At 33.5% G+C, this 13,923-nt stretch overlaps 1 protein-coding gene across 1 annotated transcript; it reads right to left on the bottom strand.

Annotated features, from left to right (window-relative positions):
• Positions 1-2,068: 2,068 nt before the first annotated feature.
• LOC123210400 (COP1-interactive protein 1) lies at positions 2,069-12,165 on the bottom strand. The gene is made up of 7 exons (XM_044628738.1): positions 12,013-12,165; positions 8,524-8,632; positions 3,733-6,975; positions 3,401-3,643; positions 3,165-3,323; positions 2,856-2,999; positions 2,069-2,615 (listed from the first exon to the last, which is right to left on the bottom strand). Exons 2-7 carry the CDS (start codon positions 8,596-8,598, stop codon positions 2,361-2,363), a joined length of 4,119 nt encoding a protein of 1,372 aa, XP_044484673.1. The 5' UTR covers positions 8,599-8,632; positions 12,013-12,165; the 3' UTR covers positions 2,069-2,360.
• Between the last annotated feature and the right edge of the window lie 1,758 nt (positions 12,166-13,923).

Raw genomic sequence — 13,923 nt, 5'->3', positions numbered from 1 at the left:
GATCCTTTTTTTTTATTATCCCGAGGTAACTGTTTATATTTGTTAGATGGCCAAACAACTATTTTCCATCCAAGGTATGCTGCAATCTCAAGTTTTCACTTTTTAACTATGAAAACACCAAATATCTATCCAAAGTCAGTTAAAAATAACGGTTGTAAGGATAAAATGGTTATTTTCTCTATAATATTAAAAAATAAACTAAAATATAATCTATTTTTACCCCCATAAACTTAAAAAACTAAAATTTTTTCCCAGTCTAAGTTTTAAAAAATGATAGTTTCACCCTAGGGTTTCGTTTTGAAATCTCCAGTGACATCTCCGGCTCTATTGCCGACGACATCTCCCTCTCGAAGCATTCTCTCCTTTCGGCGATCTCTTTCCTCCCATTTGGATGCCCGATCGACGTCAGAAAATCCTTGGGAGACGAAGAACTTCGTCGGGGAAGACGATCGTCTTCCCATACAAAGTCGACAGCTTCGTCTTTGTCTCCCAAGGTTTCTCCGACACAGATCGTACATCCAAATGGGAGGAAAGAGATCACCAGAAGGAGAGGATGCTTCGAAAGGGAGATGTCGTCAGCAATAGAGCCGGAGATGTCACCGGAGATTTCAAAACGAAACCTTAGGGTGAAACTGCCATTTTTTAAAACTTAGGCTGAGGAAAATTTTAGTTTTTTAAGTTTAGGGTGACAAAAAAAAATAAAATTTTCAGGCGTTAGGGTTCTGTTAAATTTAACTGGTCATGGGTGGGTGTTTGATTTTTACATAGTTAAAGAGTGGAAACTTGATATTACAACATACCTTGGGTGGGAAATAGTCGTTTGGCCTTGTTAGATACATAAACTAAACCAGGATTTTACAAACATAATAGTAATTTACATTCAAATTTTTATTATAAAAATTTTAATATTTTATCAATTTTGTTAATTTTTAGGCTTAAATTAATCACAATCTTTTTATGTTAATCTATTATTATTTGTAGGTTTGTTTTTTTAGTATCAAAATATTTAAATATATAAATGATATATTATTATATAATTAGATACAATTTTATTATTGATTCAAAAGTTTTTATTCACATAACGATAATTTTATTTATTTACATTATTATGTATTTAAAAATGTATGTATATAATTTTATTGTCTTACATATAGTATTCATTTTGCTATCTAAAAAAGGAATGGAGACTTGAGTCTATTTTTAATAAGAAAAAAGGTCAAAAGACTTATTCCCACCTCAGGTTTAATATATTGTTAACTCTCACTTCTTAAGTTTTAAAAATTCAAAATTTTATCCCGTTAACTATTATTGTAAGAAAATTTTGTTACTTCTAAGGGTATAATTATTATTTAATATATAATATTAAAAAATAAAATTTTATTTCCTTTCTCTACCTAACTTTTAAAAAATAACATTTTTCCTTCAACATAAGTTTTGTAAACTTAAATTTCTCCCACTTGAATTATTTTTTCCTTCTTTCTCCAACAACCTTTTCTATCTTCAACTAACTTTGTCTTCAACCCATCTTCTTTTTCTGTTGTGGATGATGAAGGCCAAACCAAAGAGTTGTTGTAGATAACAAAGGGTAAAGATGAAACGAATCCCTTTTTGTCTCTCTCACTCTTCGTGTCGATTGGTCTCTTATGCAACGACGACAGAGACGATTCAAATCGTGCCTTTGTTGTGCCTATCCAATCGATCATTTGAGATTTAGCACAAGAGTGAGAGAGACAAAGATGAATTCATTCTCCTCCCTTCATCTTTGGCTTTTGTCATTTGTGATAGGGAAAGAAGATGGACTGAAGACAAAGTCACTCGAAGATAAAGAAAACCGTCAAAGAAAGAAAGGGAAAAAATAAACCTTAAAAGGGAATTTAAATTTTCAAAATTTAAACTTGTAGAAAATTGTTAGTTTTTAAAATTTAGGTGAGTAAAGGAGATGACAATTATACTCTAACAGTAAACGCTTGATAGATAAATATTTAGATTTTAAAAATTTAATAGATAAAAATAACTATGTGATAAACCTTGGGTGGGAATGAGTCCTTTGGCCTATAAATAAATGATATTTGGAAATCAAGCTACATAATATATTATTAAATCGGGGAAAAGTATAACCAATCTCACAAGATTTTGGGTGACATACATACACCAAACTTCACAGATTCCATGAATCATTTGCAATTTTTTTTTTTTTTTTATACAGGCAAGGTATAAAAATTAAAAAACCAAACTCCTTGATCAACCTCAAAATCAAAATCGAAATAAGAAAGCATACAAACAAAGCTTTCCATTCTTCTGTGCGCAACTTCCAGGAAACTAAAAATATCAATGCAAAACCATAAACCGCAATCCCAAAACTAATATCGTTTCCCAAGAATTACGCCGATGATCACAGACACCAGGGCTACTCCGATGATGAACTTGAATGTTGTGGCAGCAGAAACATCGTTGCCGTGAGTATGTGTTTGCACAGAGGAGGAGGATGAAGTGTGAGCGGCTGCTTCTAACTTTTTCTTGCTTTTTCGTTTTGTAGGTGTTGGAAGAGTCGATCCGATGTCTCTGGATCTCACCTCCGTTACTTCCTTCGTTTCAGTCGGATTGTCTACTTCTACCTGCCAACATGGTTTACCTATTAGAGATGACACAAGATTCAAACTGAAGCTTGTTTGACTTCAAATTTGAGCTTACGTCTAATAAACCCAAAACAAGCTTGGAACAAGAACTTAGATTTGATAATTAAATATTTAAGCTGAACAAACACCATTAAATATTGTTTTAAAAGAAATAATGTCAAATAATCCAGTTGTGTTTTGTTTCTTTGATGGTGTTTGTTCAGCTGGGTATAAACTGACCTTCTGTTTAGCTTGCAATTTCTGCTCAAGCTCTTTCACTTGCTTGATTAGATTTTCGACTTCTTTGTTCTTAGCTTCGAGCTCCTCAAGGGAATGCTTCAGAGCGGCCTCTCGTTCGCTTTCTTTCTGAGAACTTGCTGCTTTCTGTTAAGATGGAAACAGCAACTTATTCAGTCACAGTCTATTTGATATCATGAGTTTACTTTTAATACTCTTGTAAGTATGTAGTTGGAAGCTGTTGTATCCACTATCAAAAGGCAAAAGCGAAAAAGAGAAGAAGATAAAATTGTAGCAATGTCTAAGTCTAACCACTTCGGCAACAGTTATCTGTGCAAGTTGTATATCTCTCTGAAGTTGCAGCACTTGTTCATTCAACGCATCTCTATCACTGACTTTATGAGCATGATCCTCCAATTTCAAATTTAGTTCTGCCTCTCTTGCAGCGGCGGCTTCTTTCACGTTTTTAACCTACAGAGTTCGTAAAACTCAGAATAATTGTCATGTTTAGTTGGATTATTGGAAACTTATTCTGGAGTTAAAAATACCTCTTCTTTCAATTGAGTTTCAACTGTCACCCAGTGCTCTTCAACTTCTCTGAGACGATTTTCCAAATTTGACTTCTCGGCAGCCTCAGCCGAAAGACTTTCAATCTTGCTCTTTAAAGTGTCTTCAATTGCCTTCTGTTCTTGCAGTTGTCCTTCGAGCTGTGAGATTAGAGATTGAAGCTCCGTCTTAGCGTTTTGGTATGTTTCGTTTAGCAATTTGTTCTCTTCCGCGACTGAATAAATCTGTGTGAAGACAAAATATGAATTAAGAATATTAGGTGACAAAAGAATTATTATGTCATTACATATCAGAATATATCACTCGCACAGACCTGAGATTGAAGTCTCTGCACTTCAGAAGTTAGCTGCTGTTCTAAATCCTTCTTTGATGCAGTGAGCTGCTGAATTGTTTCATCCTTCTCCGTGAGGTTTGCAGAAAGGTTTGCTTGTAAATCACTCAGTTTGGTCTCATACATAGCCAGATCCTGAGTTAGTTTCACATTTGCCTCAGCCAATCCTCCACTCTCTTTTTCGAAGTGGCTTGACCTGGTTTGCAGCTCCTCGACAATACTTTCCAGATTTTTTAACTTCAAGACAGTATCTTGCAACTCGATTTTCCGAGTTTCAGCAATCATTGATGCCTCTTGAACCTGTTCTTCATACATTTTTATTTGGCTTTCAAGAACATTTATCTTGTCATTCAAGTCATTGGCTTCGGTATCTCTCTGAGTGAATCTTTGAATGACTTCGTGCAATTGAGTTTCTGTTTCTTTGAAGCGAGCTTCGGTTATAGAATGAAGTTCTGATGCTCTTGAGTGCTGATCTGTTAACTCTGTAATAGTGTTCATATGAGAAGAAAGTTGCTGGGAAGTGAATTCCTTTTCAGAGATAGCAGAATTTAATAATTCCTCAAGTTCGGCAACCTTGCTTTTGAGATGATTGTTTGTCTCAACCAAGAGTTCATTCTCTGAGGAAGAGATTGAAGCTCTATTTGCTGCTTCTGCTACCTGCCTCTCGAGTCCTGCATTTTCACTCTCTAAAGTAGCCAGCTTGGTCAAGCATGAATCCAACTCTTCCTTCAACGATGCAGATTTTCCAGCTTCTTTGGCTACCTGCTCTTCATAAATCTTCAGTTGATCTTCAAGAAGCTGCACTTTTTCAATCAACGAATTTGCCTCAGAATCCCTGCTGCTGAAGTTTGCTAATGCTTCTTGTAGTTTAAGCTCTGCCTCTGTTGTCAGGGATGCATGTAATGATTCAAGTTCTGAGCTTCTGGCTGTAGCTTCCTCTAACACCCTCCTTTGTTGTGCCAGTTGCTCTTCAGCAAACTTAAGTTTCTCCATCGTCTCACTTTCTCTCAATCCAGCAGCAGTAAGATCATTCTCAATATTTTCAAGTCTACCTTGTGTCAGACTTAAATCTTTCCTCAAGACTTCCAATAGATTTTCAGCTTCAGCGAGCTTTTCACTGTAACTGTTTGATGAGTCTTCTAACTTTTTCTTCTCATCTGTTGTAACGTTCAGGGATTCTGTCAAATCCCTCTCCTTATCATTTGCCATCTGCAGTGCAACTTCTAAGCTTGATGCTCTTTCCTGGAATGCCTTAAGTTCTGATGCCAGTTCAGATACCTTATCACAGTGTTTGTTGGATTCTGCTTCTGTGTCCTCACATTTCTTCTCTAATGTGCTTATTTGATCTTCAAGTTCCTGAATCCTGTACTTCTCTGCTTCAAGCAACAGCTCCAACTCATTCACTTTCTTGCCAGCCTCCTCTACTTTGGAATGAGATGTCTGAAACAAATCTTCTAGTTCAATGCTGCGCTGATGACTCATATTGGCTCTGTCTTCATGTTCAGCACTTCTCTCCTTCACAATCTTCAACTCCCCCTCAAGCTCAGAATTCCGTGAAAGTGAATGGTTTAGGGTTGATTCCAGCTGGGTTATCTTTTCCTGGTAACTTTGCATTTGGTCACCCAGCTGTTTCTTTTCTTCATCGGCTGCTTTTAATGCAGCACTGAGATCAGGGATCTTCTCAGAGAATTCTCTAACTTCTCTCTCAGCATCACTGCATTTAAGTGCAACTAGGTTCAACTGTTGCTCAAGTTCCACATTCCTTTGTTCTGCTGCTATAAAGCGTGTCTCAAGCTCTCTCCATTTTGATTTTGCCTCTTCAGCTGCTTCATTTGATGCTCGAATTACATCTTCAAGCTCAAGATTTTTTTGAGTGGCAATTACTGCTGCAGCTCCGGACTCATTATGGAGGTCCTCTAGAGACTTCAACTTCTGTTCAAGCTCAGCATTATTAGACAAAGCTTGAGACAATAGAGAATCTGTTTTACTGAAATTCTCATTTGAGATCTTCAGTTTTTCCTCAAGTTCACTGCACAATTCCTTTGTCATTGCTAAATTACTGGTAAGATCAGCCATGGCTGCTTCAATTGCTTCCCTCTCTTCAGTTACTTTAGCCAGATTTTCCTGTACGGTTGAGACCTGTGCTTCCTGGGCTTTCAAACCAGCTTCAACTGATTCCCTAGTATTGACTTCCTTTTGTAGCTTCAACTTGATATCTTCCAACTCAGAAACCTTCGCTTCAAGCTCTATCTTAGTCAAGGTGAGCAGATCATTAACGGCAGAGATTTCTTCTTTCACCTGCGATTCTGATGCCCTTTTGAGTTCCAATTCCTGAGTCAGTTCACTTACTAGAGCTTCAGTTGAAGATAGTCTTTGTTCCAAGTCCAGCACTTGCGATTTTGAAAGTGCAAACTCTTCTTGAGTCGCAAAAAGATTTGCTTTGGTGCTCGTTAGTTCTTCTTCTACCTTCTGATTCTCAGCAATCTTCTCGTACAAGCCCTTGAGCTCTTCTTGTAGGGTAGCCATCTGACCTTCCATTTCTTTTATAGTTGCATTTGCCACTTCAAGCAACCTCTCAAATTCCGAGGCCCTTTGTGTCTCTGATTCTGCATGTGAACCACTTTGTTTGTGCAGTTCCTCAAACTTCCGAGCTTCTCCAACAGAAAGTTGCAGCTCATCCTCCAACTCTTGCATTCTCTTTCGTGATCCTTCCAGATCAAGGCTTAGACCATCAAACGCTTCTTTTACCTCAATCAGTTCCTTGTGCTTTGCCTCTTGAGCTCGCAGAGTTTCTTGCAAAGCATTGTGCTGTGAACTGTAGTTCTCCCCAGCTTCAACAATCTGCTCTTGCAATTTCTTGTGACTCAGTTCGAGCTCTTGATATTTCTTTTCACTTCCTTCCAACTTTTTTTCCGTAAGTAAAACCTCATCCTTCAGTGTTGTATTCTCAGATTCCGAATGCTTCAATGCAGCTGCAACTCTTTCCAGTTCAAGCTCAAGTTCTTTCATCTTCTCCTGGGCTTCTAGTAAATCTCTGCTGGAACCACTTGAGCTTCTTTCAACTACAGATGGTTTATCTTCCACCGCTGCTATCTCCGCTACATGAGAAACATCCTTTAGATCCAATGATTCCTTCTCTACTTTTATAAATTCACCATCTAAGGTATTTTCCTCCTCTTCTTTCTTCCCTTCTTTTCCAACTTCTTGCATATCTCCGTTTATTACCTGTAAGAAGACATTTGATTTGAGTAATATTTTATTGTCAAAACAAAGAGATTACTTTGAACATAGATTATTAAAAAGATTACTGGGTATAAATGATTATTATGTTTAATAAAATTTGATAAAAATAAATGATATAAATAATTAATGTGTTTGGTTAACGGTAATAAAAGAATACTAGTAAATTATTTTACTTAAATGCTCTTGAATATAATTATTTTTAAATATTTGTTATATTAATAAAAAATAAATTTATTTTTGCCTTAAAAATTAATAAATAATAATATAATTATAATAAAATCAAGATTACCTTCGTAATCTTTTAATATTTAAGATAAATGTGATAATTAGATTACTACCTATATTACTTGTCACATTAATATTAATAATAGAAGATTACTGTAATATTTTATTATTGACAAATCAAACATGATAATGTAAATAATAAAAGATAAATTACTAAGATAATTTTTAAAATAATCCAACCAAACAGCCTCTAAGAGTTCTCAAAATTAACATTCTATGCAAATCCTGGCTGATTTTAAACCAATTTATTCCAACATTATGTGTCAAACAATATTTTAATACCCAACCCGTACTTTGACCCACTCAAGGGTCTGATCCGGGTCAGCCGCCGGTCCAATCGACTGGATCAGTAGTGGTAGGCAAAATGTTTAGGGATGGTGCTGTTAGTTTTTCTTTTAAAGATGAAACTGATATATATTTTGTGGAAAGATTAAAGTAATAGTTTTGTAAATGAGAATAAAAAAAGAGTGGTGAAAAAACCCTACCCATCACTCTTCTTGTCAACAACTCCTTCAAGTAAAAAGTTGTCATTTTTAGCTCCTCTCAACATTGATATCATAATTTTTAATGTAAATCTCATCATTTGATTTAATTATATCGTCAATCTCAATATTTTTAACATTGATCTCATCATTTTTTTATTTTGATCTCATCATTTGATTTATTTCTAACACTAATCTCAATTATTTTTTATGTTGATTTTGCTATTGCTAACTATTCATTCCCCCTTTAAGCAGGTGATTTACCTGTGACTCGATGCAAGTTTCTCAATTGAAGCAAAATTTAAAATAGATCAATGGCTAACCGCTACCCCAGGCCATTGCCACCGACAGTTCTAGATTGAGGTGAACTGGCTAGTCTGATCAGGCTTTAAAATCATGATGTCAATATTGTGACAAAAATCATCACCAAATCTTTATTGCTTCATGGTTTAAGCATTTTATCATAATTAGAGAAACAAATGCCATGATCTTTATACTCCCTTCCGCTTGGTTGTACTGGAAGGTCTTTATATATATATTTTTTAATTCAAGGTTTTATACAATTGCATGATCAGATTGTTCCTATTAGTATGTTATTCTATTAACTTCAAGTTATTCAGTTCTCTGTTATGATTTTTCGCAGCTTAATTCTTGTTAACTAACAATTCGGGGAATTCGTCTCTTATACCCATTTCACCCAACAATCATTTGTTGCAATGTCACCCATGAAAAAAGTGCATAAATATAAGGAACAAGTGTTTACCTTGACTGGGTCAGCAACGGCCTCAACTGACTTTAACTCTGGAATTTCTGAACTCCCTTGTATCGCTTCTTCCATGTTAAACCCGACTGCAGCTAGATGGACTTTCTCTCTGTAAGTTTCACAAATTAATAGTTAATTCACACTAATGCTTAGCTAAATTTGGTTAAAAAAAAAAATTCTAATTATCTATGGGCTTGATTTGTTGTGGGTTTGATTAGGTTAGCGTATTAATTGACAATTAATTCACAGAAATGCTAAGCTAAATTTGGCAAAAAATTCTAGATACCTATGGGCTTGGCTAGTTTAGTTAGAGTATTAAGAACCTTCCTTGCAAAGAGATTTGGTGCATTTTTTATAAGATAATTTAGTTAATATGAGCTACAAAAACAAAAAGAAAAAATTGAATTACCTTGAATATTAATGGTTTAAAATTAAATTAGTATCATATTTGGAAAAATTAGCATATAAACTATTATTGTGCTCTATTAGTATTATTAAAGAAACATTGAAATATTATTTTATTTAAACACCTCTATATGTTAAACTAAATAAAAACAATGAAGAAAAACGGAAAATGTAATAAATTAAAGATGATGTTGTAGAAGAAATGGTAAAAGGCAAACGGGTAATAAATCACAGAGTAAGGATTTAATAAAATATTACCCATCATCAAAAAAAATCATTGGTCGCTAATCAAAAATTACGAGAAAACTAACCACCATCGATCAAAACAATAGAAAAACTATCCAAACTTCAAATGATAATGAGAGCAACATCGTGAGTAGGGTTGGACTCGAGCTCGAGCTTGAGCTCAGCTCGGTCGAGCCCGAAACGAGCCGAGCTTAGCCAAGCTTGATCAAGCTTAAGCTACTTGACAGATTTTCTAATTAAAATTTTTCATACAAAACGACGTCATTTTGACTAATATATATTAAAAATGATATCGTTTTAATAACGAAAAATGAACCGAATCGAATCGAACCAAATTTAAGCCTGAAACGAGCCGACCTTAGCCGAACTCGAACTCGAGCCATCCATATTTGAACCGAACCGAACTCGAGCTCGATTCGGTTCGAATCAACCCTAACCGTGAGGGACAATCGATCTAAAATCTAGCACATATCTTTGTATCTTCTTACCACAACAACAAACTCTAGCATTTTCGCACAATGACAATATTCAACTCTCTATCTCTCACTCACAACGATAAATGTTAGTCTTATTGACACGTTGGTAGATGGTGGTTAATGATGGGTTTGGATAGTTTGTAATTTTAATTCAAAATAAAGGTCTTTTGTCTTAAAATCATATAAGTGAAGGTAAAATAATCATATTGAAGGATTAACGTTTATCATATTTTAATTAAAAAAGAAAATTGATTTACCAAGTAACACTGTAATAAAATTAAAATTATTTTAATATCTTTCATAATAAAATGTTAATAAAATATTTTATTATTTATCAAATAATGTGAATAATATAAAAAATATCATAAAATATAATAGATTATTCCATCCTAAAAACTAGACTAAATAATCTGTTTAACTTGTTTCACTTTGAATTCTGTAACGCGTGTGACAAAAGCATCTCAGTGTGCGTCGTTGATAGGCGTCCAAATCTTAAAACAGCCTGTCTTAATTTGTCCTCTACCTTTTTCACCTGAAGTTAAATTTTTGGCGTCTTTCCCAGCCTTGATTCGCTTTATTTCAATCGAACTCTAAAGCCCAATAGCCTAACCATATTTTCTTCAAAATTTAACCAACTAAATTAAGGAATATTTATTGCTTGTTCCATCTTTTGCTATCGATGCTTAGCATTACGTGTAGGATTTAGGTTTTCTCTCATAATTCATTTTAAAATAACGTTTGTCAAGACTTGATTCGACACCTTGACTAAGTTAATGTCGGAACCAGTAAGCCATTGCCGGCCTACTTATAAGTCCAGAGCCTTGTAACTTGATGGATGTGTTTATATATCTAACTTTTCGTAAAGCATATAAGAAAATACAATTGAAATAAAATTCAAATGGACCCATCATGAATAAAGACTATAAAAGACATACACAAGCCTAATTCACTCTTAATTCTATTTATTTGACAACAAAAAAATTGTAAAGAATTATAAGGAAACAAAAGCAGATTATTGTATGAAACATTTGGACTATTTAATCTATCAAATCCAAAATCACATGCAACTGGGTCATGTGCAGCCATTAGAGTTGGCAGATCGGGTACCGCCAACACAAAAACAATAAACTCAAATTTCACAATATCGCGTACAAACGTTTAACAAATTTCAGAAATTAAACAACCTAACCTGTAATAAATATCATATTTATAACATAAGAAACGTTAAGCTGATATCACAACCGGTAGATTATATTTCCATGTCACAAATGATTTTCAAAAGAAAAATAATAGCATAAGTTCTGGCGGTGCAGGACCTACAAATACAAATATTGAGAGAAATTTTATAAGATCAAAGTTTGCTTTATTTGCTTAAATTCACCGAAGAGAAGGCATTGAGATTGGAGCCCACTAAAGGCGTAGTAGGCAGCCAATCTCTTTAGCTTAATTTTTGTTCTTTATTTCAACTTCAAAATTAAAGCGCTTGACAGCTCAATCTTATAGCTATCAGCCCTTTAAAATACGTCTAAAAGTATGCAAAATAGAGTTTCTTATAAAAATAGCAGTTGAAACTATTTTCGTTTAAATTGATAATTTTAGCCTAAATTACAAGCAGTCCAAAGGCGGAAGGCAGTATCAATATAAGGCAGAATTACTTAAAAAATGAAAAGTAAAACAGGATGGGTTCTTTTAATGAAATTATTGATTCCATTAAGGTGAGGCGTTACAATCACAGTACAATCAGAGTTATATGTAGTCAAAAAAGTGAGGAAAAGAATCGGAAACAAACAAAGATTGCATTACTTTTCTTCAACAAACAAACAGATTAAATTTTACAAAAATTTAAAAAAATTAAATCAAAGAAGATCATCAATGAGTGTCCAGTTCACTCGAAGTGAGATTGAAAGATCAAATGAACTACGATGGAGCTGGTCTCAGTAAGAATCGATTCGAAACAGAGATCAAAATATAAAAACGAAAACGGAAACAACGGCATCAATTTCATAAAACAGATAAAGAAGAAGCAAGTAAAAGAGTAAAAAAATTTAAATTCAAAATTCAAATAACTGGAAGATTCGAAGCAGCTGATCACATCAATCCAGAAGCAGTAATCACAGCAAACAAACAAAGATCACAACACAAAAACGAAAACAGAGGAAACAGTTTCATAAAACATGAAAAAAAGAGTAAGAAGATGATCACATAGATCCAGATCACAAAAACAAAACACAGAAACAGAGACAAGAAGGCAGGTAAAAGATAGTGATACTGATCATTCATTCACTGATACAGGAAACTGAACAAAAATGAAAAAAATAATAATAATACTAAAAGGAAAACTGAGTTGAGAGAGATGGCTTGCCTGAATGGAAAGGTGAATTGCTTTGCGTTTAAGAAGTGTTCAGAGTTTTCTTTTTATGAATAAATAATAAGAGATTTCTTTGTTGAGGAAGGGAAAGAGAAATTGAAAGGTAAGAGAGGGAGAAATGGTGGCTTATAAAGTATTTCAAGAAATGAGGGATGACTCCACTGAGTTGCGGTGTGGGGTCTTTAAATTAACCAATCACACAATGAGAGCCTCCCAACGCTGGCGTTTTCTTTTTCTAGTTCCAATTTTGCCCCTCAAATTTCCCTCCACCTACCTCCCTTAATTTACCGTCTTCTGATCTCAATTCACAATTTTTTCTTGCCGTTTGTTATAAAGAAAAATTTATTATATGAAATAAATCAATGTTTTCTTTATAAATGTGCATATTCAAATAGCCTAATTAAGTAGTTTTGAAGTTATGTTGTAAGATTGATGATAACTACAAAGAAAAGCACAACTTCACATGCCATTTCAGTTGACGGCAGAAGCTTACAAATTATTAAGTTGGCTGCCATCTAGCTGTAAAGTTAAAACGGAGCTGAAATAACATGGTGATTACAGTTCATAAAATTTTATAATATGTGATTTTACGATCATATACCTTTGTTGCAAAGAATGTTTAACTGGATCAATTTAAAGTTAGAATTGAGTCAAACTGAATTAGAATTGGATTAATTTGAGAAAAATTAAATTTAAATTCGATTCAATACTATAGTAAAAAAAAATTAAAACGATATTATTTTAATACATATTTATTAAAATAACGTCGTTTTAATTTATTTATATAGAAAATTTCAAATTTTTAAGCTTAATGAATTGAACATACTTAAAATTTGAATTCGAATTCAAAAAATTTTAACTTTTAAAGTCAAGCTTAGGCTTTGATTTGTTTGAGTTAAATTCATTTAGAGTTAGATTGAATCAAATTTATTTTTAAATTTGAATAAATTTTATTCAAATTTCCGTAGATCCAACATTAATAAACTCAAAATTAAAATCTGAGCATGTGTACGTACATCATCTCCCCTAATTATTTATAAGTAATATATTTGTATTTTTAAATAATAGAAAGAGAGAGGTGGTCGAAATTAGAAAGAATGGTATTTATGAAATTATTAAAATAATAGAGGGGGAAATTGTAATTGCAAAGTAATTCAGAATAATGAAAAGCTTTATGGTCTCAAAGGTGGCGGCCACTGACGAACCGACCAAACCGCCCTCCTACGCGACTCTGCGTGCCTTTCTTCGCCCGATAGTGACTTTCCTCTTCCCTTTTAGTTTTATTGTGCCTAAATTTTAATTTATTTGTTTTTTGAGACCTAAAATATAGATGAAGTGAAGACAAAAATGTCGGTTTTCAGTTCGAAAATATTTTCTAGTTTTCTATCTTGTTTTTATTGACTCGGATCTTAAACATGTATGCAAAAATGACATTTTTTTAAAAATTTTGTAAGAAAATGCTTTTTGAAACGTCCATGAATAAGTGAGATGAATGAAGAAACTAGGAGTAGGATATAAGAAAATAAACATGTAAAAATATAAGGACCAAGTAAAAAATATCTAAAAAAATTGGAAACTCCAGCAAATTGCAATTTTAAAAAGAGAATGTTTTGACTTATTATTATATCAATCAACGCCGGCCAGCAAGCATTTTGAATAGAGGCGGTAATTTTGGCTCGAATTTTAGGTTTTGATCCTCCCTTGTCCTAATAAAGAAAGAATTCTTTGATAAAAATTAAAAAAGAAATAGAGATAAGAATAAAAAAACCTTATAATCAGAGACATAAATACATGTGTCCCTTCCTCGTCTTACATTTATTCTTGTCTCTTTATATTAATATATTTATTTAAAACACTAACATATCTTTATAATTTTAGATTATTTATTTTTTCAAATTTATTTAA

Source organism: Mangifera indica, chromosome 1 (assembly GCF_011075055.1).
Source record: "Mangifera indica cultivar Alphonso chromosome 1, CATAS_Mindica_2.1, whole genome shotgun sequence".
Taxonomy (NCBI): domain Eukaryota; kingdom Viridiplantae; phylum Streptophyta; class Magnoliopsida; order Sapindales; family Anacardiaceae; genus Mangifera; species Mangifera indica.
The sequence above is the reverse complement of the archived record's forward strand: the minus strand, read 5'-3'. Positions and strand labels throughout refer to the sequence as shown.